The 24,351-nt window shown below is 56.7% G+C and overlaps 2 protein-coding genes across 3 annotated transcripts; both read left to right on the plus strand.

Annotated features, from left to right (window-relative positions):
* The first annotated feature begins 1,087 nt into the window (after positions 1-1,087).
* Positions 1,088-17,894, plus strand: MMP28 (matrix metallopeptidase 28). 2 transcript variants are annotated; one of them, XM_086859900.1, is made up of 8 exons: positions 1,088-1,221; positions 8,931-9,007; positions 10,963-11,108; positions 12,471-12,692; positions 13,000-13,245; positions 13,624-13,773; positions 14,236-14,403; positions 15,707-17,894. In XM_086859900.1, the coding sequence occupies exons 1-8, from the start codon at positions 1,129-1,131 to the stop codon at positions 16,099-16,101; spliced, it is 1,497 nt and encodes a 498-aa protein (XP_086716026.1). In that variant the 5' UTR covers positions 1,088-1,128; the 3' UTR covers positions 16,102-17,894. The 2 variants fall into 2 exon arrangements, with proteins under 2 accessions (XP_086716026.1, XP_023794932.2); XM_023939164.2 differs by lacking the exon at positions 1,088-1,221 and having other exon boundaries at positions 8,635-9,007.
* Positions 17,895-19,188: 1,294 nt separating this feature from the next.
* Positions 19,189-24,073, plus strand: GAS2L2 (growth arrest specific 2 like 2). Its single transcript, XM_086859899.1, has 7 exons — positions 19,189-19,468; positions 19,559-19,928; positions 20,521-20,759; positions 21,329-21,436; positions 21,938-22,034; positions 22,352-22,616; positions 22,769-24,073. Exons 1-7 carry the CDS (start codon positions 19,226-19,228, stop codon positions 23,970-23,972), a joined length of 2,526 nt encoding a protein of 841 aa, XP_086716025.1. The 5' UTR covers positions 19,189-19,225; the 3' UTR covers positions 23,973-24,073.
* The last annotated feature ends 278 nt before the right edge of the window (positions 24,074-24,351 follow it).

Consider the following 24,351-nt stretch of genomic DNA (forward strand, 5'->3'; position numbering starts at 1 on the left):
GCCAGGGCTGAGTATTCCCCTCACACCATCCCTCAGGCTCTGCCAACTGCCCACTGTGCTCTCCAGCAACTCATCAGTCAGTTCTTACTGGCCCAGCCACAAAACCTTCATTTCTCCTATATTTATTACCTTTTAGCTCCGTGACTTCCATATTTTTCCATGTTATGTGGATCACTTACTCTCTCTTTCAAATGCTGCTTCCCTTCCCTATATCCCTGTGCAGCTCTAAAGCAAAGTGTCACAGGCTCTCTGCAGCTCTCTTCAAGCTGCACTCAGCAGAGGCTTCTGTAACTTCAGGTTTTGGTTATGATTAAAAATTGGAGGAAGGAGCCTGGGAGCTTTAAAATTAGGTGTGGGGTTGAAGCTGGCATGAAAACAAAAGCAGACAAGTCACATCCTATTTATTTTCCCCTTGAACCAAAGCAGAATCAAAACATCCTTTTGCTTTAGTCAAATTAAAACAAAACAGTGGAACAAAATACTGCTGTGAGTAAACAGAGCTGTTGACTTGTCACTGCAACCCTCAAGATCATCAGCTGTGTGTGAGCTGCAGGAGAGCTGTGACAATGACACGGTGCAGCAAACAGCCCCTCCTTGCCCACGGAGGGAAATTTAAGCAGAAGGAGTACAAACCACAGCCCTGAGAGTGTGGTTATCATGTAAAGCTTGAGGAGAGCACTGCTCTAAAGTGTAGATTTTGCCTGAGGAGGGGCTGCACTGCTGGCCCAGCTTCTGTGCTGCTGAGCTCATGGCAAGTGCTGGCCCACAGCACGACCCTGCCTCCGCGTGTGCTGGGCCATGAACTCAGGTTTAGGAAAAGCTGGAATTGCTTCCTCTTTTCCACTTTTCAAAGCGGACAGAGCGCTGTCCCAGCTGGCAGGAGAGAGGCACCGGCAGCGGGATGCTCCCGGGGGACAGGGGACAGGGGACAGGGCAAGCATTCATTCCCCCGGGCTGGGTAGCACGGGGGGGGAGCCCCGAGCAGGGCCAGCCCCTGGGCTCGGTGCTGCTGCCGGAGCCCGGCCCTCGGCCGGGGCTGGAGGGCTGGAGCTGGGGCCGCCCCCGGGGCCGGGGCCGGGGCGGGGAGGGGCGGCGGGCGGTGAGCGGAGCGGCGGCGGCGCAGCGGGGATGGCAGCGGCGCTGCGGGCAGCCCTGGCCATGGGGCTGCTGGCGGCTGCTCGGCCCGCAGCCACCGCAACGGGGCAGCGGCGGCAGGCGGAGGTAGGAGCGGCACCGGCACCGGCACCGGCACCGGCACCGGCACCGGCGGGGAGGGGCGGGAGCGCGTCCTGGGTGTGCGTCCCCTCCGTGTGACAGTGGCAGGGGTGTACCCGTGTCCCTGGTGTGCCCATGTCCCCGTGCCCATGTCCCTGGTGTCACTATGTCCCTGGTGTCACTATGTCCCAGGTGTGCCCATGTCCCTGGTGTGCCCATGTCCCAGGTGTGTCCATGTCCCTGGTGTCACTATGTCCCAGGTGTGCCCATGTCCCAGGTGTGCCCATGTCCCTGGTGTCACTATGTCCCTGGTGTCACTATGGCCCAGGTGTGCCCATGTCCCTGGTGTCACTATGTCCCTGGTGTGCCCATGTCCCTGGTGTCACTATGTCCCTGGTGTCACTATGTCCCTGGTGTGCCCATGTCCCAGGTGTGCCCATGTCCCTGGTGTCACTATGTCCCAGGTGTGCCCATGTCCCAGGTGTGCCCATGTCCCTGGTGTGCCCATGTCCCAGGTGTGCCCATGTCCCTGGTGTCACTATGTCCCAGGTGTGCCCATGTCCCAGGTGTGCCCATGTCCCTGGTGTCACTATGTCCCAGGTGTGCCCATGTCCCAGGTGTGCCCATGTCCCTGGTGTGCCCATGTCCCAGGTGTGCCCATGTCCCTGGTGTGCCCATGTCCCCGGTGTGCCCATGTCCCAGGTGTGCCCATGTCCCTGGTGTGCCCGTGCCATGGGTATGAATGTGTCCCCAAAGTACATCCCCAGCACGGGTGAGTGCCCACGAGCTCCTGACGCCTGTGCAGCCAGGTGTGCCCTGGCTACACGCAGTGAGTGTGGCACAGGTGAGTGGCTGTGCCAGCTGGAGATGGGGCTGTGCCATTGGGTTGTGCTGGAATGCCAGGGGCTGTGGCCACAGAGAATCACAGAATGGTTTGGGTTAGACTGGACCTAGAACTCATCCCATTTCATCCCCTGCCATGGGCAGGGACATTTCCACTATCTCAGGTTGCTCCAAGCCCTGTCCAACCCAGCCTGGAATCTTCCAGGGATGGGGCAGCCACAGCTGCTCTGTGCACCCTGTGCCAGGGCCTCACCTTCACAGGGAACAATTCCTTCCCAATATCTAATCCAAGTCTGCCCTATTTCATCTTAAGCTGTTCCTCCTTGTCCTATCTCTCCTTGCCTTTGTCCAAAATCTTTCTTGAGCTCTCTTGGAGCCCCTTTAGGCACTGGATGGGGCTCTGTGTGTCCCTGGAGCCTTCTCTTGTCCAGGATGGACAACCCAGCACTCTCAACCTGTGTCCAGGTGTCCCCACAGGTGATGTGCACCTGCAAACCTTCCCATCTCCCTGTATCAGGAGGGGACAAAAGCCAGTCCTTCCCCTGCCTGCCTCTCCCCAGGATTGTTCCCATCACCTCTGTTTGGATTTATTCTGTTTGTCCTGCTGTCATTGTCACCAAGTGCCAACATCCATTCCTGTTTGCCTTGGGAGGACAAAGGTGTGAGATTTGGCTGGTGAACAAAGGCTCATATTGGGAATTTTTTCTTGTTTAGGCCTCGATCCAATGTACATTTGCACAAATGCTTAATTTTCAACCTCAGCCAGCAAGTCCTGGTGAATTAATTGGGATTTTGAGCACATGCTCTGAGAGGAAAAGTGCTCAGGAATGCTCAGGAGTGTTTTGATGCACAGGCTTCTTCTGCTGGGAGATGCAGCTTCAGAGAGGTCATTAATAGTTGTGCTTTTCCCACTGTGCACAAACCTCATCCCCTCATGCCACCTGGAGAAAATAAATCTGTAAAGTTTTTAATGCTCAGAAAACCAATAATTTAAAATTCACTTTAAAATAAAACCAGTTGTTTTGGAACAACTGCTTTAACAATCCAAACTTGCCTTTCCACTCCTCATTGGTGACTTCTGAGTTCTTCTCCCTTGAAGCTTCAGAACAGATCCCAGGATTGTGGCAGATCCCTTGTGAGGAGTGAGGAGTTGCTGGGCAAGTGACTTTCCTGTCTCCCTGCCTCAGTTTCCCCAAGGGAACATGCAGTGCTGGCCAGGGACTTTGGGACAACACACACAATGGAAATGCAGAGGCTGGGGTGTGGAACTCGTCTAAATAAACTAAACAGTTAATTTTCTTTTAGGAGGAAGCTGAAATTCTCCCATAACATCAAATAGTTCTGGTGGCTTGTGGCTTTCAGAGCACTTCCAGGCTTTGCTTCTAAAATTTTATTATTTTTTTTAAAATTCTTTTTAAAAAGCCACAGTTAGCAACAATAGGTTGTGTAAACTTAGCTGCATAATACTGTGAAAATGTCCAGTTGTGTGCTTTTCCTGGCTGGTGCCCACATTTTCACTGTATCTGTATCAATTGCAGTTAAAAAAAATAAATTAAAAAAATAAGGAAAAATTCGAAAATTTAATTTAAAACATTTGTATGTGAAATCATCTTATCAGCTCCAGATAGGAGAGGGCCCAATGTAAGAGAGCAGATTGTTTGGCAGAGCTGGTGTCTGGCTGGGCTGTGCTCAGACAGCAGCTGGGGGGGTGGGAATGCCCGAGATCCCCTGATCCCGGGGGAATTGTGTAAAATACACGGGACATGTGAGATCTCAGCCCGTGGTGGGACTGAGGAGCACGCTGAGCTTCTGTGGAGCCAAGGATAAAGGACAATGAAGTCCCTGCAGAGATTTGTGTGAGAAGCTCCAGGTCTGTTTTGATGGAAATAAAAACTGGGGAGAAATTTGAGAAAAACAGGGAATGGAAACAGGACTAATGGACTGAATAATTCTCATTTTAGATTATTTTTTTCCAATTTTTTCTCCCTGCCCTGTCCTGCCCTTCTCCTTTCCATCTTGCAATATCTGGTGCACACCGACTTCTCCCACTTATCAAACCTCACTTTCCAGGCTCTGGGCTGGGTTTAGGCTGGGAAATGCTCCAGTGTCCAGCTGAGCATCTTTAGGGAGCAGGCAGCCAGTTGGGATGCAGGATGCTGAGCACAGCTGGATGGAGGGAGGGTCCCGGGTACCACACAGACGCGGTGGGGCTCGGGGGTCAGCTGGGGCACAGAGCATCCCACGTTTTCCTTCTGAAACAAGGCAGAGAAATCCTCCTCCCTGTACAAAACCACCCTGCTGTTCAGCCTCAGCACGGCGATGGAAGGAGAGGAGGAGGAATCGCCCCTCTGAGGCATCCCTGGGCTCTGGAACACCCCTGGGACCGCATCCCTGAGCGCTGCTGCTGATGTGGAGAGCGAGTGTCCCGGTGTGATTTACACCCCGTGAGCCACCACAGCACAAACAGCCCGGCTTTCTTCCTGCTTCTCCCCCAAACAATCCCCACTTGTCAGGGCAAACATCACCCGCCGGGCAAGGGGCTGCGGCGCCTTCCCCCGGCTCCCACCCCGCTGGAGGGCAAGACTCGCTTCCTTTCTGTCCTTAGACACGAAAACACAACCAGTCTGCATGACCAAACTGGTTTGTCAGCTGCTCTGGTATTCGCAGGGGAAGGTTTGGCCAAGCCCAGTGTTTTCCTCTGTTTTCCCCAAGTGTTTTGGGTGGCATTTGGGAGTTTTGGTGCTGCAGCCCATCGGGGTGGGGGGTGCTGGCAGTACCAGGACAAAGCTGCTGGCTGCTTCCCAAGGAGTTATCACAGAATCATGGATTGCTTTGGGTTGGAAGGGATCTTAAAGCTCATCTCATTCCACCCCCAGCCATGGGCAGGGACACTTTCCACCAGACCAAGCTGCTCCAAGCCACATCCAGTCAGTGAAACCAGGAGGGGTTTTAGTTAGACCTGGCTTATTGCTTCTCAGCTTTAGAAGATCGAGAGAAACACTCTATCTCATTATTTATTTATACTATAAACAACACAATTGTTAAATAGAATGAGTTTAGAAGACCCCAGCTCCCCATTTTTAGTCACAAGTGCATTATTTGCTGCTAAAGTAGATTTTTAGGAGTGCTAGGCGGGACAGGAGATTCCTTCAGGACTGGGTTAGGCGCAGCAGGGGAACATCCAGCAGCCAGACAGAGCTTAGGGCTTTAAGTGTGACAATCAGCTGAGGTTTCTCTGCCTTTGCAGTGGGAGGATGACCAGGCTCTGTGCTTGCTAATGCCCCTTCTCGTGTGTCTCCCTGTGTCTGTGGATATAATATTTACAGAGATATTTATACACACACTTACACAAAAGCGGCGCGCGGACTCTGCCTGAGGCTTTGCAGGGATGAGCGGAAGCAAATGAGCGTTTTTAATTGATGTGACATCTTCTGGAGGCAGCTCACAGGCAGCAGGGACCCCATGGGCAGGAGGAGCTGCTTCTCCTTCTGTGACCACTCGAAAACACGGCCCAGGCCAGCTCTCCTCGTGTGTGTGCACTGGGGGAAACTGAGGATGAAAAGCAGGAGCTGCTGTGCTCCTTCTGGTGATGAGATGATGTGGAATGAGCCTGGGGATGCTGGAACCAGGATTTAGGATCCACCTGGGCTGTGTCATGATTTAAAACAAAAGACTTTGAAGGTGCAGCTTGTGGTGGCAGCGCCTGCAATCACGACCCAAAGCGCTTGCCCACCCTGCACTGGGTTTGTACCCAGAGAGCAGAGGGAGCACGGTCAGCAGGAGCTCAGTCTGAGGCTTCTCTGGTACTCAGCTGCTGGAAAGGAGCCAGAGCTGGCGTGTCTGGGGGGGAGAGCAGGCAGGAGTGGAGCCTGATGTCTCGGCACTCTCGTTATCCCAGCTTCCAGGCAGGGAGGGCTAATTGTGTTTGCTGCTGGCTGGCTTCCACCCGGGATGCCTGTGGTCGAGGGCAAGGTGTTTCCTTGGCTTTAGCCAAGGCAGGGATGATTTCCAGGGTTGCAACAGGCTCCACATCAGAGCCCTGAAATGGGAAGGGTCCCTCTGTCTCCCCCAGACTCCTCCTGCTGTCCCTGCTGCAGCCCCAGGGGCTTCTCTGCCCCAGCACCGGCTCCCAGGAGCCAGATCCATCCTCCTCTCCCTTCCTCACACAGAGGGGAAACTGGGCATATTTCATATTAATGTTTCTCTTGGTTTCCTGCTGTTTTTCTTTTCCCATTGTACAGAAAAGAGCATTTCCCCGTCTGGGGCAGGAGGGAGGGGGTTTTCCCAGCACTGCCAGACTTTGCATTGCAGTCTCAGGAGATGTTTAATGGGCTGGTGCCAGATTCCAGCAGTGGAATCTCTGGGGGGCTGTGCAGTGCTGGGGGAGCCTCGAGCACTGCTTTGGGCACAGGACACTGTGCCATGGGGCTCTTGGCTTCCCCTGGACCCCCAAAACTCCTGACAGCATGGGGGATCAGCACATCCCCCTCCTGCAGCTCCGTGTTTCCAGGATCACCATCACCCTCAGCTGACAGTAGATGTGTCTAGAAAATGTAACAGAATTTCTCCTGATGGTTTTGCAGTTGATGCCTGTGTGTGAGAACCTCAATGTGGCACAGGTCAGAAACCAGAGAGAAAATTCTGCTTTGCTTGGAGTTGCAAAGCTCAAGGAGCTCTGGGCAGGAATGATAAAGCCAGTGACCTCTGTGCCTTCTGGTGCTGCTCAAGAGCAGCTGCTGGGACAGGAGTTGCTTTTTTCACTGTGCACCCTGACGTGTCCAGATGGGCTTTCAAGCCTTCATGAGATCATGGTGAGGAAAAAGCATTTTCACGCTTTAATGATGGGGTTGTGTTGGGTTCCAGGCGAGGAAGGATCTTCAGGTTGTGCTGAGTGAATGCAAAATTGTGTTAGGAAAGGTTCAGACCGTGGCGTGAGAGCCAGGACTTTCCATCCTGGCTGTTCTCAGCTCACATTTATCTGCAGTGATGTCACCATTGGGATCTTCACCCTGCACCCTTATATGTGATCTCGTGCTTCTGCAGGAGAACTTTACAAAAATACAAGCACAGAGGAAAAGGGCCAGATGCCTTCTCCTCTCCAACTACTTGGAGGATTCCAAGCCACCCCATCCCCAGGATGCTCCTCCATCCCCACATCCTCCATCCCTGCATGCTCATCCCGAGCTGCTGCTGCTGGATTTTGCCTCCTGGTGCCCCTGTAAATGTGGGGTTATCCCGGTGTGCCTGAGGAATGGAAAGTCCAGGCTGGATGATCCATCCCTGGGTCGGTGTTGTGGCTTTTCCTGACAAACAAGCCAATGCTCTCCCTGCCAGTGTGGCACTTGCCTGATTTATCCTGACTCACTGGCCAGTCTGAGGTGCCTGGGTCACTCTGGCCATGCTCAGGCTCTTGGCACTGCTGGGATGAGCTGCTGGAGCCTCCAGCTGAGACAGGCGGCTTTGGTGGGAAAACCAGCCAAATTCTTTGTGTGGGGCTGGGTAAAGAGCGTGTCCAGGCAGGAATCTGCTGGTCCTCTGCCGGAGGGGGATGCTCCAGGTAGAAGGGGCACAGAGGAGGAGATGAAACTGGAGGAGATGAAACTGGGGGAGAGGAAACTGGGGGAGATGAAACTGGAGGAGATGAAACTGGAGGAGAGGAAACTGGGGGAGATGAAACTGGGGGAGATGAAACTGGGGGAGATGAAACTGGGGGAGATGAAACTGGGGGAGATGAGGTCTGCAGAGCACCCGTGGATGTGGCTGCCCTGCCCGCGGGGAGGTGGCAGCACGGGGGGATGGCTTTGGGGATGACATGAAGATGACTGCTCATGGCAGGCAGAAGGTTTGGGCAGGAGGAGGAGGGGGAGAGGCCCTGGCACAGCTCGGGACTGCCACATCCATAAAGCATTCCCTCTCCTTGCCGGGTGACAAGGCCCAGGAAGGGCTGCTGCCTCCTCTGCAGGGACAGAAAGGAGAAGTGGGTGACCCACAGTCAGGAGCAGCACTGAGTGGAGGTCAACACTCCAACCCCGAGACGGGCTGGGGGGAAAACAGCTTTAAAAACCCCCTTTTATCCCTCAGGGCAGCAGCCCTGCTGTGTGGGTCAGCCCGTGGCATTCCTGGTGCTCAGCACTCCTCTCCTTTGGGATGTGAGGAAGGGAAGCCGCCACTTTCACTTTTTATTCTGATTATTATTCATGGCTGGAACTGCGGCTCTGCTGCACTAACAGGATGCTGGGCAGCTTGTTTGTCTCCTGCAGACATCCCTGGCCGTGGGGCAGGCGGGCGTGGAGCATTCCTGTAAGCCCGGCTATAAACTCCTCCAAAAGCTGGGGAGGAGCAGCCCGAGCAGTTTATTTTCTTTAAAATACAATTTAAGCGCTGGAGCAAGTTCAGAGAGGCAATCTCCGTCCGTGTCAAGGGCCGATAAGAAGAAGAATGGTTTGGCAAAGCAAATTGCGCCCGGAGCGCCCCCACTTTTGCAGCAGCACATCCTGAATGGGAACGGGGGGAGGCTGAGCCTGACCCCATCTCACCCGCCCCACTCGGGCCTTTGTTGGAATGGCTGAGCTCAGCCGGGACCAGTAGAGCTGTGCCTTTGGTCGCCTCTGGCTGCGGATGACACGGCTGCAGAGGGTTTTCATCTCTCTCTCCTTTCCTCCTACGCCTCCGTGGTGCGGTGGCCAAAAACCCCAAGAGCCACCCAAAGGATGGGGAGGACCCGTCCTGGCACAGGAGGCGCAGAGCTCTCAGGAGCAAAACAAGCGGGCATTTGGGGTTTGCAGCACTGTTTGACATCCCATCTCCTTTTCTCCCCTCCTTCCCAAGCCAACGCGTGCTCTGAGCTGCCCCTTTCCCGATTTTCCTTGCAGCTATTCCTGGAGAAGTACGGCTACTTCAGGGAGAGGGGGGGCACACACAGCCCCGCCGAGTTCACCGAGGCACTGAGGTAGGAACCTTCTGAGAAAAACCAGCTTCACATATTTCTGATAGAAATTAAAAGTTTAATAGAAAGACAATTAAGAGATAAAAATAAACTATACAGATACAGCCGGGTGTCTCTGCATTCACCTTACTAACAAAGGATTGTCCCCTAAACAAAACCCTACTACATATCCATAAATTCTCATACATATTCATACATTCTTCTTCAGTTTTTTGATGTTCCTGTGTTTAGTTTTTACCTTGCCCCCTTCCCAATAGATCAATCTTCTTGGTGCCACTGGGTTTTATATCCTCTGATAACGTGTGCAATAAATCCTTCACCTGGAGGGCTTGGAGGACAAGATAAGCCAAGAATGCAGGGGGGGTCTCTGACTGTCTTTTCAGTCTCTGGGTTATACAGACAAAAAGTATTTTGTGCTTTAATATCATGTTATAACCTAACATATATAGATAGATAGATAGATAGATAGATAGATAGATAGATAGATGATAGATAGATAGATAGATAGATAGATAGATAGATTGATAGATAGATAGATATGTACTATACCACTATTTTAAAGTTTCATCAATGAGAGAAATAAAAGAAACTACATTCATTATAATATTTGTGAAAAGCCAATAATATATTATGCACTTATAACACTTCTATTCAACACCGTGGTCAGAACTCAGCAGCTCCAGCTCCAGGGATGCTGCCAGCACTCCGAGGGGCTTTTTTTTTGCAGCCAGAGGGGTTTTTTTGCAGCTGGAGGCTCTCTGTCTCACGGTCTGATGCTGAAGCACAGCCAGTCCTTTTTGGAAAGGCGGCTCCGTGCCCGGCTCCTGCAGCTGGGTGCCGGCTGCTGCCACCCGCCTCTCGCTGCTTTATTGGCCTTTTATGGCCCCGTGCTCGCCTCGCCATAAAATCCGAGCTTGGGGATGGCTGGGAGATGTCAGAGGGGAAGAGCTGCCAGCTCCTGCCTGGATTTCTCCTAAAGACATCACCTCGGCTCTGGGAGCATCCCGGGCTTGGCCTTGCGCAAAGCCAAATGCAGAATTAAATGCGAAGTGGAATAACCGGGGTTATAAACTGGAAAAGGCATTTTTAGGCTCCCCTGTTTGTTTTTGCCCTGCTAGGAGGTGATTTACAGCCGTGGTTGCAGAGCCAAATCCTTCTTGTTTTGCCAGCTGGATGAAGTTCCGATGTTGGGGTGTGAAGCTTTTGGGGTGAAAACCCTGGCTCAGGTCAAACCCCGGCCACGAACACAACCAAAAAACGGGGTGTGGGGGCTGGATGTGGGTGCTGGTATTTCCCTTCCTTTTGTGAAAAATGACATTCACTGTTCTGATAAATTTTAAGAGGTTTAATAAAAAAAAAAGAAAAAAAAAAAGAAAAAAAAAAAGACAATAGAACAAAGGGTTAAAACAGCCAGGTGCTTGGCTCTCTGCCAAGAGCACACCTGGTATTTTGGAAACACCCTTTATATGCCATTTCTACTGCATCTACTTAATGCATATTCATGGACTTTATGCATATTCAAACTTTTCTATTAACTAGTTTACATTTTCCAGGAACTGTTTAGCATGGCCACTCCACAGATCCACCTTTTTAGAGCATGTGTGTTTCTTGGCTTGTGGTTTTAATTCTTCTCTTATCATCTTTTAATTTGGGCCTTGGCTCCTTCTTTCCACAGACAGGGAGTGCTGATAATCAGCAGGGTCCCCATCATCTGTTCATTGAATATTATCCTAACTAAGCAGACAGTTCAAACATACATCTATTGATAAATTATACATACAGCATTCATCTTAATACTTGTGAAAAGCCAATAGTATAATATTTAAATAAATAAATAAACAAACAAACAAATAAATGAAATGAATGAATGAATGAATGAATGAATGAATGAATAAATAAATATTTTTATGTATTTTTATTTATTTATATAAATTTATGTATTTATAACCCTTCTGCAGGGATTTCCAGCGGGTGTCCCACCTCCCTCCCAGCGGGTTGCTGGATGCCCCCACGCTCCATCAGATGGCCCTGCCCAGGTGTGGCACCGATGACGGCGACAGCCGCGCTGCCGGGACGCGCCGGGCACGGCGCACGGCACAGCACGGTGAGCACCGGCACCGAGGGGGCTTTGGGGTCTGGAATGCTCTGCTCTCCCATCCTGGACTCGTGGGGAGGCTGCTGTGGGTGCCTCCCATGCAGCCCAGGACACACTTGGAGGTTTTAAAGCTCTTTATTTTCACTTGATGTCAGCAGTGATTAGAGATGCGACTCCCACCTGTGGGGGAATTCAGCTCTCTGGGGTGGTTTCACTGCTCCTGGACATCTCCCAGGTCACCATGGCCCCACATTCAGTGCAGGGAGGGCAGGGGCCAGCACTCAGTGAAATTATCTCCAGGTTTTGCTGACCTTTGGCACTAATAATGCATATTAGGGACAGAGCAGTAACCAAATACCTGCCAGCACTTGGCTGCCTGACCTGGGAGTCATTTCACCCATGTTAAGGGGTTTGACTCTGCTCCAAGCATCCTTCTGTGCTCCTGTGTGTCCAGCACTGGGCCTCTTGTTCCTTGTGAGCTCTCTTTGGGCTCACAGATGAGTAACTGGATTCCTAGAGAGCAGGAGGGCCGGGGCCAGCTGTGATTAGGACATGGGAAAAACGAAGGCGAGATTAAGAAAAGGCTCTGAGCCGTGTCAGGCTGGCTGTGCATCTGGCAGGGCTGGTGATGGACGGCCTCAGGAGAGCCCTGTCATCCTCCTGCAGCCTCTGGATTTCCTTCCAAAGCCCCAAAATGCAGCGTGTCCCTTGCAGGAGCCATCCTGAGCCCAGGAGGAGGAGGAGGAGGAGGAGGAGGAGGAGGAGGAGGAGGATGAGGAGGAGGCTGTGATGCTGTTCAGTGACTCTGTGAACTCTCATCTTTGCCCTCCTGTGTGGTCAATGGTTTGGGGGAGCTTAGGGGGAGTCACAAGTCATCTTTCATCTTCATCCCCAGCTGTCCTGGTGATATCAGGGCTCTGTCTCCCCTGAAATCTTTTAAGGAAGCCTTGGGCACTAAGCTGTGCTGCTGAGCCCTTCCCACTCCTTTGCCTTTGTCCCACCTTTCCAGAGGTGGCTTTGACTCCTCTCCCAGAAATCCAGTCCTTGGGCTGCATCTTCTGGGCTTGAAGCTGGCACCAGGCAGCAGGGACCTCCTAGCAGGAACCCATGCTGGATTTGGCTCTGGAGAGGATGAGGAGCCAAAAGCTGACTTTAAAGCTTCTCATCTCCTCAGAGAGGTTTCAGCCTTTCAGCCTTGGCTGGGCTCTAGCGGTGGCACCTTCAGAAGGATTTAATCGTTGTGACGCACCTGCCCCAACTTCCACTTCGGCTCGGGAAAACCACGACATTCCCATGAAGTTTCCTCCCGCTCAGGCAGCCCTGGGTGGCAGGACAAGCCCAGGGAGCCTCGCTGAGCTCCTCCCGTTGCAGGTGGGCGCTGGCACAAGCGGCACCTGCGGTACCGGGTGGTGAACTGGCCGTCCTACCTGCCCCAGCACGAGGTGCGCCTGGCCGTGAGAGCCGCCTTCGAGCTCTGGAGCAACGTGTCCTCCCTGGTGTTCTGGGAGGCTCAGGACGGCCCCGCCGACATCCGCCTCACCTTCTTCCACGGGGACCACAACGATGGACTCAACAATGCCTTCGATGGGCCAGGTGCTGGTCGCTTCCCCCTCCTAAGGTGCTCTTTTACAACGTGGGCTCTTCCCTGGCAGGGAGGAGGGCTGTGGGTGATGGAGGCTCTGCATCTCCAGCCCAGTCTGCACCAGTTTGCTGTCTGATTTGGGGTCCCCCCTCCCAACCCTGCCAGGCGGCTGAGGTGTTCCTGATAGTCCCTCCCCACTTGCCAACACCCTCCGACCACGGGCTCCTCCGACAAGACCCAAAGCCGAGGCACATTTAGGCAAAGCAGAGCGGCGTGTGCCGGCTGTGCCGCGGTCCCTGATGGCTCTGGTGTCCCCAGGAGGTGCCCTGGCTCACGCCTTCTTCCCCCTGCGAGGAGAAGCCCACTTTGACAGCGCCGAGCGCTGGTCCCTGCACAGCGGCAAAGGGCGCAACCTCTTCATCGTGGTGGCCCACGAGGTCGGGCACACGCTGGGGCTGCAGCACTCGCCCGTCAAGAGCGCCCTGATGTCTCCCTACTACAAGAAGCTCAGCAAGGATTTTGTCCTCAGCTGGGATGACATCTTGGCCATCCAGAACTTGTACGGTGAGCCCTGAGCGTCCCTCGGTTCCTCCAGGGCTGTTCTCTGGGATGGAGAGCGAGCAGCAGGGATGGGAGCAGGTCCCTGAAAGGGGAGAGGGATGCAGTCACTTGGGGCCCATCCCTGTGTGTGGCTGGGGAGGAAAAGGCAGGAGGTGGGACAGGTACCAGCGCCTCCAGGGCAGGGAAGGTTGGATTTGCTGCCCACTTGTTCAGCTGGTGCGTTTTTTGGGGTACCAAGGGATTTTTGCCACTATCTTACAGAGTGGGATAGGAACCAGACAGTGGGACAAGGAGTCTTGGGAGTCCTGGGAGTCCCTGTGCTTTGGGAAAAGTTGTTTCTCTGCCCCTTCTCTGGATTCATCACCCTTTGTTTCATCCCAGGAAAGCCCTCCAAGGGCTCGGCCATCCAGCTCCCAGGAAAAGTCTTCACTCACTTCCAGGATTGGAACACGGACCTGTACAGCAGGGACCGAGAGCAGAGGAGCCTCAGCACCTATTACTGCCACTCCTTCTTCGATGCCATAACCGCTGGTGGGTGTTGGCCAGCGTCAGCCTCTCCCAAAACGTGCACCCCTAGCCCTTGTCCCCGTGCTGCTGCAGCTCCCCGTGGTGGGACAGGGGGGTTTGGCTGCTCCACAGCTCCTGGCACTGGTGGCATCACTGATGCACAGTGAAACAGTGCACCTTGAGGCCACAGAGATGTGTCAGGAGCAGGGAAAACATCCTAAAACTTGGGCCATGGCAAGGATTAATCACTGCAGGAGCTGAGCTGTGCAAGATAAGCCTTGAACTGTGATCAGCATTTATCCTCTCACGGCTGGAGGGGAGGCAATGAATTATGGAAGCTGAGGGGGTGGCTGGAAAGGCAGGAGGAAACGTCCAAACCCTGAGGATCCCCAAATCACCACGGGGCTGCATGGGGAGGAGAGGGGAGCTGGGCAGGGGTGGCTTAATAAAATTTCTCACCTGGGGCACCCTCCCTTTGCCTCACAGACGGGGATCACAACCTCTACATCTTCAAGGGCAGCCACTACTGGGTGGTGTCGGCGAGCGGCAACGCCAGCGAGCCACGGCCACTGCAGCCACGCTGGCCCGGCCTCCCCGCCAGCATCGACGCCTGCACCTGGTCCCAGCTCAGTGGGAAGTTCTACTTCTTCAAAGGTGGGTGAGGCCCGGCCAGGGGACTCCCCTCGGGGCTGCCCCTGCCTGTGGTGTGGCTGTCTGGGTCTGGCTGGAGCCACACAGCTCCTGTTTGTGTCCCTGAGCAGAGCTGGGGTATTGCTGTGTCCTGGCTGTGCAAAACCCTGGGTTTGGTGCTCTGCCGTGGATGAGCCACATGGCCTTGGCAGCCACATCACCTCCTCGTGCCTCAGTTTCCCCATCAGGAGAGCAGCGCTCACTGATGTGCCAAAGCAAATCCAGGTGCTGGATCTTGGGGAGAAAATGCTCCCCAAACCACGAGGTGCAGGGGTGTGTGTGGGGGTTAATGGTGCACATGGATCCCTGTGTTGTGACTGGAGGCTGAGCTGCTCTGGGAGCTGGGATATCATCCATAAACTGCCCCAGGAGCTGGGATATCCTCCATAAACTGCCCCAGGAGCTGGGATATCATCCATAAACTGCCCCAGGAGCTGGGATACCATCCCTGAGCTGCCCCAGGAGCTGGGATATCACCTATAAACTGCCCCAGGAGCTGGGATATCATCCATAAACTGCCCCAGGAGCTGGGATATCACCTATAAACTGCCCCAGGAGCTGGGATATCACCTATAAACTGCCCCAGGAGCTGGGATATCATCCATAAACTGCCCCAATGTCTGGAACAGCATCCCTGAGCTGCCTGGCAGCCAGATGGGGAGAGGAAGGTCAAACCAGGCAGCCTGGCTGCCAGGGTCAGCCCCAGCTTTTCGGGGAAAGCTGTCACTGGCTGTTTAGAAAAGGGGCTTTGTGCTGCAGCTGGGGCAGAGCCAAAGCCCCTCTGCCCCCCCAGCCCTCACCACTCCCTCCATCCTCCCCAGGGCTGCGTCAGGCTGTGCCTTGTGAGCAGAAAGGGGCTTTTGTCTGCCCTGTTGTGGGGACAGGGTGCTGTGGGGACAGCCGAGCCACCGCTCCCCATCGCAATTCTGCGCTGGTCTGGGATGGCCCAGCCTCAGCTGGATCTGTTTGTGACTGTCCCATTCGCTGTGCAGGATCAGGGGGAGGTTTGCCAGCACGGTGGTTGCCTTGCTCTGTCCCTGGTGGTCCTTTTCCATGCCTTCAAGCCCCTGAGCTGCCGTGCCTCAGTTTCCCCCCAGCCTGGTCCTCGGGGCAGCCCTGCAGTGGTTCCTGTTGGGTCACCGGTGGGACGGATGTCACTGACACTTCACAAGGCTGGTCCTGTGGCAGAGTCCGTCCACATCTGGATCTCCTCCTGCCACAAACCCCACCGGGGCTCTAACCCCTGCTCTGACCCCGTTCCCCGCAGGCGGCCGATGCTGGCGCTACGCCGGCTCCAAGCTGGAGTCAGGATTTCCCCGCAAATGCAGCACCCTGGGGCTCCCTCGGCACCCGGACACCGCTCTCTACTTCCAGCAGCTCCGCCGGCTCGTCCTCTTCAAAGGCCCCAAGTACTTCGTGCTGGGCGAGGAGCCGCTGGGCGTGGAGCCCTACTACCCCCGCAGCCTGCGGGACTGGGCAGGGCTGCCCCCGGCCACGGCCGGCGCTCTCACCCACACAGACGGCTCCCTCTACTTCTTTCGGGATGAGCAGTACTGGAAATTCGACCAGACCAAGCTGCGAGTGGTGGCCAGCGGTAAATGGGCGGCACAGCTGGCCTGGATGGGCTGCTGGGATGGCAACAGCGAGCAGGTCCTGTTCTGAGCAGGGGATGGATGGAACGGGGGGTCCGGAGCTCACCCCGCTGCCCGGATCCCCCTTTGTGCTGCTCTGGCTCCTGTCTGAGCCCGGTTGGGCAGGGACTGGCTGCCCCTGGATGGATGGAGCCGTGACCCAGCAGAGCCAGGATGCAGCTGGGACAGATGTGCCACAGCCAGCTGGCCTGGAGGCTTTGGGACACGGGATTTTTTTTGGAAAAAAAAAAGAAAAAAAATCCACCAAAAAAAACCCAAAGTTTTTTTTGAAGTATCAGCCATGGAGACTGCAAACACACCCATTCCTGTTAACTTTCAGGATATTGTTACACGTGTTTTTTAAACTAAGAGTGGGGTTTGGTGATACTTTTTGATATCTTTGTTGATACTTTTTGATATTTTCCTACGGCAGAGAAGTGTCTCGCTGCTGCTTGCTTTGGGGTTCGGATGGTTTTAAATGGCAGACTGAGAACGTCTCCTGCTTAAAACGAAAAGAGACATTTGAACAAAGATTTGGGTCCATGTGGAGCTTTGCCCCTGCAGTTTGTTCAGACCCCGGGGTTGGGGATGCTTTGCTGGGCTGTGCTCATGTCCTGGTGCTCTGCTGAGACACCCCCACAGTGGGATTTGGGGGCTGAAAGCAGAGGGGTTTGGTGTTTGGGCTGGAGAGAAAGGGGAGGCTCAGCTGAGCTGCTGGCCCTGTCACTGTGCAGCTGGCAGGCAGCAGGAGCATTGGTTTTTGGATGGGTTTGGGGTGCCTGGGTGGGTTCTGCGGGGTCCAACAAGGGTGGTGCTCACCTGGCAGCCCTCACTGTGTGCAGAGAAAGTGCCTGTGCTCTGCTGGCTCTGCAAGGGACGGGATCAGCGAATTCCTGAGTCCCTGAGCCCCACCTGGACGAACAGGGGAGAAAAATAACAGTGGAGGAGAGGAAGAGGAGAGGGCGAGCAGGACAGAAGGACATGTCTGTGCATGCAGGCTCACAGGGACAGTGTGGCTGCATATTCCTCATTCCTTCCCAAGGCAGACTCCCCACCTGGAAACGCTGCTGGCTCCTGGGCACGTCCTGTCTGCAGAGGGCTGGGGATGGACCTCAGCTCCCAGGGCTGGGGATGGACCTCAGCTCCCAGGGCTGGGGATGGACCTCAGCTCCCAGGGCTGGGGATGGACCTCAGCTCCCCAGGGCTGGGGATGGACCTCAGCTCCCCAGGGCTGGGGATGGACCTCAGCTCCCCAGGGCTGGGGATGGACCTCAGCTCCCCAGGGCTGGAATTCCAAGGCACTGGTGCTGAGCAAGACAGGTCTCAGCTTTATGAAATGATTTATTGAAACCTTTTATGCAGTGGCTCTCCCAGGGCTCAGGCCCACTGGGTCCTGCAGTGCCATGTCAGGGTGCTGTGCTGTCCTGCCATGTCAGGGTGCCCTCCTGATTCCAGCAGCTTCAATTATTCCTCTTTTACTCATTTTTGCCTGTTCTAGACCTTCCCTGCAGCACAGGGCTTGCCCTAAGCAGGGTGCCAGGGCTGGTACTTCCCCAGGGCTCTCAGTGCCAGATGCCAGCTGAGCTCTGGGTTTGGCAGGATGGGGAGCCAGCACCCTTCCCTTTCTCCACAACACTTGTGAGCAAGCCCTTCATGTGCAGACACAGGGTCCTCATCTGCCTAAAACCTCAGGGGATTTTCCACGTTGCCAAAGAAACGCCCCCACAGCATTTTCATTGGAATGGAATGATAATAAGGTGACGTTGCCTGCAAGGAGTCCCAAGGGCTTGGAGACCTGACAGCAAATAAAAACCAACCTCTGGATATGTGGCATTGGGATTTGTGCTTGTTTTCTTGTCACACTTTGGGTTTGGGTTTTTTTTTTTAAAGCAAATCTCCAATTTCCTGACAGGGTTGTGTTTAAGATGCCTTTGGGTGTTTGGGGTTGGAGTGGGGATTGTTGAATTTGGCCTCAGCTTTCATGCTTGCAGGATCAAAGAGGGGAGATGGATCCCACTGAAAACTCACTGATGGTGATGGAAACACAGAAATTCTCTTTCCTACTTCATCCCCAAATAACTGAGGATTTTTCCATGCTTTGGGATGTGCTAATAGTTTTTTTCCCCAGGCTGAATTCATTCATTATCCCTTTTCCTGCTCCCTTAGGAGAAAACTAGGCAACCCATCTGCTGTGTGACTGGAGGCTGAGGATGGGGCTACCTCAAATCCTCTCCCCTTTTTGTGTTTTCCATCTCTCCCCTGGCTTGCTGCCCTGGGTTTCCTGGGGCTGTGTCCTGTGGGGTGCCCTGGGGCCCTGTGATGCTGCCAGGGCTGGGGCTGAGCTCAGCGCAGCAAGGGTCACTCTAGATTGTCACCCCATCAATTTGGGGGGGTCTGGAAGAGGTGAACTCAAGCCCTGAGCCTTTCAATCCACCCCACTGGGTGCCCTGGATGGAAATCCAGCTTCTCAAGGGTTCTTTTCTCCTGCTGGGCTCCCTGGCTGGGCACATCAGGCGCAGACTCCTCCGGCCTGCCACACATTCCCCAGACAGAATAGCTGGGATTCCTACATTCCCTCCCCCAAAATGACCCCAGCTGGGCACTGTCTGCAGTGACATCAGCAGCTGGCTCCAGGGAGAGGAGGGGTCCCCCAACACAGCAAGGAGCCCCACAAAGCCCAGGAGAGGCTCTGTTTCGGTCCTGAGGCGTGAACACTTCCCTGGCAGATTTGTTTTTTGCGGGAGTACCTGGCTGCTGTGGCAGCTCTGCCAGGCTTGGGTTAGGGAGGGAGTATCCCACATTCCCAGAGGTGCCCACTCATGTGCAGTTATTTCCTTAAAGCCCCAACTCCTGGAGTCACTCCATTTTGCCAAAGACCTCGCTGTTGTGGCAATGAGGGAGCAGAGGAGCACAGAGCAGAGAAAGCCCAAAGGTGGGTGTGAAAATAAACCCTTCTCACCTCGAGGTTGCCCTGAAGGTGCACTTTGTGGCCCTCAGGTCACCTCACCTGTGGTGGAGGCGGCTGTAGGGGTTTTGGGGAGGGGGAAAATCCCTCCTTGTGGGGTTGGGAACAAACTGGGGGCTGATGAGCTGCTCTCTAACTCCTTCCTGCCCCAGAGCCAGGGCCCTTGAGGGGGTGGAAATCCACCCCTGGCATGGCTGGGGAAGAGCAGGGCTGTGACAGAGGAGCAGGTGCTGAAGGGTTAACAAGGAGTGTTTGCAGCCAGTCCCTTGTCACCAAGGAGAAGGGATCAGCACTTGGGAAGGAAACAAAACAGCCACTGCCCAGGAGGGTGATTTCCTCTCCCCGAGCAGCACTACAGCCCTGGGACCCCGGGAGGGCTCTGGACACCAGGACAGCGTCACCACCCCCTGTGGCACGGAGCAAGTGGCACCAGGTGAGTGTGGCTGCCAGGGAGCTGGGCTGGGGACAGGGCTGGGGCACCTCTCCATGTCCCTTTCATCCTTTTCCCTCACCCTCCTCCCAGGCTTATGGCAGAATGTGGGGGGCACCGGGCACGGGGGCGCGGAGCATCCGTCCCTACCAGTCCAGCGAGCAGTACCTGTACGCCATGAAGGAGGACCTGGCAGAGTGGCTGAAGGAGCTCTATGACCTTGACATCGAGGTGGGCACCTTCTTGGAGGTGCTGGAGACGGGGGCTGTGCTTTGCTCCCACGCCAACCACGTCACCCAGGTGGCCGGGGAGTTTGCCCGTGCCTGCCCCGACGTGGCCCAGCACCTCCACCTGCCCACCGCCGGCGTCGCCTGCAACCTCACAGCACAGCCAGGCACCTTCCAGGCCAGGGACAACGTCTCCAACTTCATCCAGTGGTGCAGGAAGGAAATGGATATCAAAGGTAGGATGCCAGGCTCCAGCTGTCCCATGTCTCCACGTTCAAGTCCCCCTCCAGCCCCTCCAGGTGTCCCCCAAGCCCAGCGCCACCCTGGCATGGGACAGCACCATGTGCCTGCATCCCTGAGCTGGAATTCCTCCTACGAGGTCCTGCAGTGTTTGCTTGGGTGCAAATATGCACAGGAGGAATGGAAAAGGAAAGGGTGGATGGCACAGTGTGTCCCTGCCAGGCACGGCACGATCCCAGCCCTAAGGACAGCAGGAGAAGTCCTGGCTCCGAGCAAAGCCTCTGTCACCCTGTCCTACCACTGTGGATGCCCAGGAAGGAGGGTGGCACAGAGCAGGACGTCCTCAGGGCACTCAGACCCTGAGTTTTGTGGCTTTGGGAAGCCGTGAAACAGCTGTAGATGCCCAAAAGGAAAGGCTCTTCCTCCTTTGTTATTTATCCCAACTCTTGTTGAACCCAACCCTATTCCTGGTGGGATGGCTCCAGTGAAGAGCACCCTTCTGGGTGGGTTCTGACTCCATGTGTGCCCCCCATCCCCTCTGCCCCCATCCCCACATCCCCTGGCTCAGCCCAGCCCTGCCCTGCCCAGACGTCCTGATGTTCGAGACAGAGGACCTGGTGCTGAGGAAGAACGAGAAGAACTTCGTGCTGTGCCTGCTGGAGCTGGCACGCCACGCTTCCCGCCTCGGAATGCGCGCCCCGACCCTGGTGCAGATGGAGGAGGAGATCGAGGAGGAGCTTCGGCAGGAGCTGGACCTGCCTCCCATGGACACCGCCCTGCCCCGGGGCCCCAGGAAACCACGGGACCTCAACAACCTCGACCAGATGGTACCGAGGGGAGTGGGGTAGCATGGAGACGGGGATGGAGATGGGTGGGATGGAGATGGGTGGGATGGGGATGGAGATGGATGGGATGGGCATGGAGATGGATGGGATGGAGATGGATGGGATGGGCATGGAGATGGGTGGGATGGGGATGGAGATGGGTGGGATGGGCATGGAGATGGGTGGGATGGGGATGGAGATGGATGGGATGGGCATGGAGATGGTTGGGGATGGGCATGGAGATGGGTGGGATGGGGATGGAGATGGATGGGATGGGCATGGAGATGGGTGGGATGGGCATGGAGATGGATGGGATGGGCATGGAGGTGGATGGGATGGGGATGGAGATGGGTGGGATGGGGGTGGAGATGGATGGGATGGAGATGGAGATGGGTGGGATGGGCATGGAGATGGATGGGATGGAGATGGATGGGATGGGCATGGAGATGGATGGGATGGAGATGGGTGGGATGGGGATGGAGATGGATGGGATGGAGATGGATGGGATGGGCATGGCCACCCCGGGAGCTTTCCCAGCAGCCCTGGTGAGGACCCATCCCTGCTGCCCGCAGGTCCAGCACCTGGTGAGCCGCTGTACCTGCCCTGTCCAGTTCCCCATGATCAAGCTCTCGGAAGGGAAATACCGTGTGGGGGACTCTGACACCCTCATCTTTGTGCGGGTGAGTCTGCTCCACCCTGTGCCCTCGGGGGAAAAGCATCAGGAGTTCTGCTCTGCTGCCGTGGCCCCTTTTCCATAATCCCCCCAAAAGCGCCCGTGTGGGAATTTTGGCCGCGTTTCCCAGGGCAGGGCAGCAGGGGAGCTCAGCCCCACCATAGGTGTTGCTATGGATTGAACCATCCGCGTGTGTGGGACCAAACCTGACATCCCACAGAGCCAAAGCCTGGTCTCACCCAGCAATGGGAGCACCGGGGTGTTCCAAATCCATCCCTAAGCCTGGCCAAAGAACCCCGCACGTGTCGGAGAACAGGGATTTTCCGAAAGGATTCCCACCCTCCTTGTGGTGACGAAATGAACCCGTCGGGAGGGCGGCAGGAGCTGAGCCAGGGACTCAGCCGTCCTTTGGGACACCTGGTGGCACTCAGGGCACAGCTCTCGCAGCCCGGCCGAGCGTGTCACCCCCCGGCTGGCGGTGTCCCATGGCACGGACATTCCCGTGCAGATCCTGCGGGAACACGTCATGGTGCGGGTCGGGGGCGGCTGGGACACGCTGGAGCATTACCTGGACAAGCACGACCCGTGTCGCTGCAGCTCGCTCTGTGAGTCCCCGTGTCCCCAAACCCCGCGGCTGGGTGGGCCGGGGGGGAATCTGTGCTTGGTCTCGCTGCTTTTCGGGGATATTTTCAAGAGCGGGAGGCTTTGGTACAGCCGTACCTCGTTGTTTTACCCGGGAATGATGGGTTTTGGGGACTTTCTTTGGCTTTGGTGGCCACTAGAGGTCATGGAAGACTTTTGAATGGAGCCGGACCCCAAAAGCCGCTTTGCAGGGAGCGCATCTCTGCCGGCACCCAGGGCTGGGTGGGCTGCTCCGGGGGGCGGCTGCAGGGGACAGGGCTGCTCAGCGTTGTCCCCACAGCTCACAAACAAGCCTGGAAAGGCCGGAGCCCGCAGCAGCAAGTGCAGCACGAGGTGCGGCTGTGCCCGACCCCGAGGGCGGCCGCCCGCAGCCCCCAGCCCGCGCTGCTGGTCAGCCGCTCCCAGAGCCCCCTGCCCCCCGTCCCTTGGGGGTCCCGTGTCCCCCCTGGCCCCGGCTCCCCTGCCACCCCCTCGCCGGAGGGCTGGGGTCGCCGGCCGGGTGCCAGCCCCCACCGAGAGCAGCCCCGGAGGGTCCCTTCGGGCAGGTGAGTGGCGCAGAGATGCTTCGTGCCTCCAACTGCTTCAGTTTGCTCACGTCCTTGGAATTTTTCTCCCCCCGCTCCCTTCTGGAGGTGCCCAGCTCCAGGCGGGACGGGGGGGATGCAGCAGCTCCTTGCTCCGCTGTCTCTCCCTGCAGGATGCGGGAGCCACCCGCTGTCCCTTTGGGGGAGCAGCCGCCACCATCCCGGTCCCCGGCTCGGTCCGGCTCCCCTGGGCACGGGGCGAGGGGCCGGGCACCCACCCCTTCCCGGCTGAGCTTCCCGAACGGCTCGGGGGTCCCCGGGGCACCGCAAGGGACCAGCCCGGGGAAAGCCCCCCCTGCGGCACCGGCACGGGGCAGGTCCGCAGCACCCAGCCCACGGACGGCACCAGCACCTCCGAGAAGCAGCCAGCAAGGAGGAAAATCGTCTGTGGTGGCTGCCAGGCCACAGGGAACGGGGGCACCCACCACAGTGACACCCCGAGCCCCCAGTCCCTTAAAGGCCCGTGCCTCCAGTCCCCGAAAGGCGCTCGCCCCCTCCTCGCACCGGGATGTCCCGGGGGACCCACGGGAAGGGAGGCAGGGAGCTCTGGGCCGGGGCCGACAGCCCTCACCCCGGAATTCCTCCAGCCGACCCCCGAAACTGGACAGCGGCCTTAACGCCCCCAGCAGAGGCAGCCCGGCCGCCCCCCGGCCCCCCACCCCTCCGGGCCGCTCTGCAGAGGGGTGCGAGGTCTGGGAGGGTCCCCAGGGGACACGGCAGTGCCACCCAGCCCCGAGCCCAAGGGCTGCGGCTGCCGAGGGACCCCGGGTGCCAGAGGATGAAGGCGGGGGAGGCTGCGGCCCTGGCGATGGGGCTGGGGGGCTCCGGGGGTGCTGTGGGAACTCGCAGCCCCCCGGGTATGACAGGGTGCTGGAGGAGCTCTCCCGGGGGCCGCAGCCCCTGCGCCCTGTGGGGATGTGGAGCCAGGTCCCCAAAACCCCCGCACGAGCTGTCCCGCAGCCCCCGGGCCCGGGGGAGGCGGAGCGGCCGGGGCTGGGGGGCCAGACCCCGCGGGGACCCAGGGCCAACAACGCCGCCAAGCCCCGGCGGTGCCTGAAGAAGCCCGAGCGTGTCCCCTCCATCTACAAGCTGAAGCTGCGGCCCAAGGTGCGCCCCCGGCGGGACCACAGGCCGGGCAAGCGCCCCTCGCGCATCCCCACCCCGCTGGGGCATCGCCCCCCTGCCCCCCGCACCCAGCAGCGCCCCCCGGGGACCCCCCGAGCCCCCCGGTCCGGCAGCAGCCGCCCCACGGCCGAGCCGCCCCTGGCTGACAGCGGCACCTGGCTGACCGAGGATGATGAGGAGTCGTGGGTCTGAGCCCACCCCGAGAGTCGGACAGACGGACGGACGGACGGACCGCTCCCTCCAAAGGTGGGAGCGATGCTGAAGCTGGAACTGGAGCTGCAGTGCCCGAGGATTCCAAGCGAGGGGCCCCACATCACTTCGAGAGCTGCGCCCCCTCCTTCCCCATGAACCTTTTGTGTACTGGTAATCCTGCTAAGCAGGCGTTTTGTACTGGTTTGGGTGGAAAAACCCAGCCCCAAATTGAGAGAATGGGATGCTTTCTGCAGGAGGAAGGGTTGAGCCACCCTGAAGTGGGGACAACCCACCCTTGACACCCATAAAAATGTCAATGTTCCTCGATGTTCCCCATCTGCACCACGGGACAGCCTCGTGTGTGACAGCTGCAGAGTGC

Source organism: Cyanistes caeruleus, chromosome 21 (assembly GCF_971803275.1).
Source record: "Cyanistes caeruleus chromosome 21, bCyaCae1.hap1.1, whole genome shotgun sequence".
Lineage (NCBI taxonomy): Eukaryota > Metazoa > Chordata > Aves > Passeriformes > Paridae > Cyanistes > Cyanistes caeruleus.

Bases quoted from the DNA above. Each gene is read 5' to 3' on its own strand.
- MMP28 (XM_023939164.2), top strand. From the start codon at position 8,769: ATGGGGAGGACCCGTCCTGGCACAGGAGGCGCAGAGCTCTCAGGAGCA. The intron at 12,693-12,999 runs GTGCTGGTCGCT...TGGTGTCCCCAG, and splicing joins CAATGCCTTCGATGGGCCAG to GAGGTGCCCTGGCTCACGCC. The intron at 13,246-13,623 runs GTGAGCCCTGAG...GTTTCATCCCAG, and splicing joins GGCCATCCAGAACTTGTACG to GAAAGCCCTCCAAGGGCTCG.
- GAS2L2 (XM_086859899.1), top strand. From the start codon at position 19,226: ATGGCTGGGGAAGAGCAGGGCTGTGACAGAGGAGCAGGTGCTGAAGGG. The intron at 21,437-21,937 runs GTGAGTCTGCTC...ATTCCCGTGCAG, and splicing joins ACACCCTCATCTTTGTGCGG to ATCCTGCGGGAACACGTCAT. The intron at 22,617-22,768 runs GTGAGTGGCGCA...CTCTCCCTGCAG, and splicing joins CGGAGGGTCCCTTCGGGCAG to GATGCGGGAGCCACCCGCTG.